The 2,546-nt window shown below is 31.9% G+C and overlaps 1 protein-coding gene across 1 annotated transcript in view; it reads right to left on the bottom strand.

Moving 5' to 3' along the window:
* Positions 1–421: 421 nt before the first annotated feature.
* Positions 422–2,546, bottom strand: part of SH3BGRL (SH3 domain binding glutamate rich protein like) — a 14,801-nt gene continuing 12,676 nt past the window's right edge. Inside the window, exon 3 of the mRNA XM_081808585.1 lies at positions 422–2,071. Coding sequence (XP_081664711.1) covers positions 2,039–2,071 — 33 coding nt within the window. The 3' untranslated portion in view covers positions 422–2,038. The remainder of the gene's footprint in view (positions 2,072–2,546) is intronic.

The raw sequence follows: 2,546 nt of genomic DNA on the forward strand, positions 1-2,546 counted from the left end.
TGGGTTGACATTGTTTTCAATAATCCACAGTCATTATTCTGAGCATGTAATAAAACTATAATATTGTATTAAACAACTGAATTAAATGTTAATTTCTTTCTCTTGTTGCATGTCCATGTCATGAATAGCAATTTTTTCAAAAATTATAAGGGAGGTATTTATAAGACTATGAACTGCTGGAAGAATGATTCACTTTTCATGTTGGTAGTATTATGTCTCACACTCCCATTTATAATATCAAAATAATTCACCATGATTAATGTTAGGATAGTGAGCCAACAAAAGCAATAGTGATTTGCCACTTATTATTTGTTTTTATCATTTAAGAACATTGCAATTTAGTACTATTACTTTTCTCACAATTTAAATGAACTGAAATATAATTTTTGGATGAGTAAGTATAAAAAAAGTCCACATAGAATTTTGCAAGTAGCATCATCAGCATTTAATAAAGCTCAGGAAAAGATATTGACCAATTTTTTTTTTTTTTGCATTTTCCAGAATCTATTACAAGGCATCCTGTTTTCTCTAGAGTGCCCCATGGCCTATTTTTGTAGACAAAACAACAGAATAGGTCTTTGTGCTATTCTAGTGTGTGTAACAAAATTTAGAATCCTAAAAAGGAAATTTAGAAATTGCATTCAAATTATTTTCTTTCTGTTATTTTTTCTTTTCTCCTTTCATACCTTCTAAAACATGTATTATTCATCTAAAATTACTATTATACCATTTAGATACTCTAGGAACACATAAATTGTTTCTAAAAGGACTGAATTTATTTTAAAGCATTGCATCAAGTTTGACTCTCAGTAAACAAAGCCATGTTCATTATATGTTGATTTTGGCAAAGAGCACAGACTTGCATATATCAAATGATATGATAAAGTAATTTAAATTAAAACTTTTTTTAAGTTTTAGTGTGGCATTAAAGTACAATATGTATATCTTCTGGGTAAGGAATTTAGGCCATAATGTTTCTTGTTTTCTTAGAAGTTTTCATAATTAAAATTTTAAAAATGGACCCTTTTATCTGATACTTGTGCTATTCACTGGAATAGAAGCATAGAAAAGATTCTCTCTGCTTAGATTAATGAAGTCACACAATATATGATTAAACTGAAACGGACATATCAAATATCTAAGAGGTAGTGACATTCATGATCACAAGTTGTATTAAAAGGGGGAACTTCTAAGATTTTTTTAGCAAAGACCCTACAAAAATCAGTCTTGGTCACTGAGTGCTGACCTATCTTATAGCAGTTAGTTAAAAGTCTGAGCTCTTTGCAAAAGGATGCCATTTTAAACTTACATGCTAGCCTACATTCATAACATATATATGCATGTTTCACTGGGGCAAGCAACTTAGAAACATGATTGCATCATAGCTGTGTAGTTAAGCAAGGAAGTTGTCAACTGAATGCATCTACTTTTTGTAGGAGGTCATCTGTTCTGATCATTGAAATGTATAATGAAAGGCTACATTTAGAAGCCTAGAAAACCTGTGGTTTACTACATAGAAGTTTCAATTACAAAATAATGGGAATGTTATAATTACCATAAGAAATTACAGTGTCTAACATATCATAATCTTTACCTGCAGCTACTTTTTAATCACAATAACATCACATCAAAAGGGTACATATTTTTGTTAATTAAAATTAATGAGGCAATTTAGGACAAGAGACAGATTCTTTCACTCTGTGTTTTAAATTCTTCAACATAAAGCTACAGATATACTTATGTTGTGATAATAATACCAAAAAAGGGACAGATCTTTGCTTTCTAAAATCACTAAAGTACATAAAATGCCTTGGAAGATAAAAATACTATTCCATGACATCTAAAAATTTTATGTGCACCTCCCATTCTCCTCATTGTAATATTCATACTTTAATTATGTATTCATTTTGATTGTTTGCATGTGAAAAACCAACTAGTCTATTATTTCAACATTAAGCTGATTTCTCTTGAAACCAAGATAATTTTAAAAGCAATAGAGATTCCTTTTTCGGGATGCTTAAGGCAGAATGCTTAAGGTTCATGCTTGCTGCTTTGCCTGAGCTTCTGCTTCCTGAAATGAAAAACAAACAAAACAGATATATTTATATATCATGAAGTGGACATCTATGTACATTTTGGATAAACTATATTAGTTCAAATTACTAAGAATATTCAAAAGCAAGGGTGCCTGGGTGGCTCAGTCTGTTTAGCATCTGACTCTTGACTTCCACTCAGGTCATAGTCTCAGGGTCCTGGGATCTAGTAAATCCTGTGGCTGGCTCTGCGCTCAGAGGGGGAGACAGCTTCTCTCCCTCTCTCTCCCTTTTCCTCTGCCCCTCCCACCACTCATGTGTTCTCTCTCTCTCTTTAACATAAATAAATCTTTAAAAAAAGAATATTCAAAGACCTGGCAGGCCAAAAAGGACTGGCATGATATATTCAGAGCACTAAATGAGAAAAATATGCAGCCAAGAATACTATATCCAGCTAGGCTGTCATTGAAAATTGAAGGAGAGGTAAAAAGCTTCCAGGACAAACAAAAACTA

This window comes from Leptonychotes weddellii, chromosome X (assembly GCF_054177405.1).
Source record: "Leptonychotes weddellii isolate Sample4059 chromosome X, ASM5417740v2, whole genome shotgun sequence".
NCBI lineage: Eukaryota > Metazoa > Chordata > Mammalia > Carnivora > Phocidae > Leptonychotes > Leptonychotes weddellii.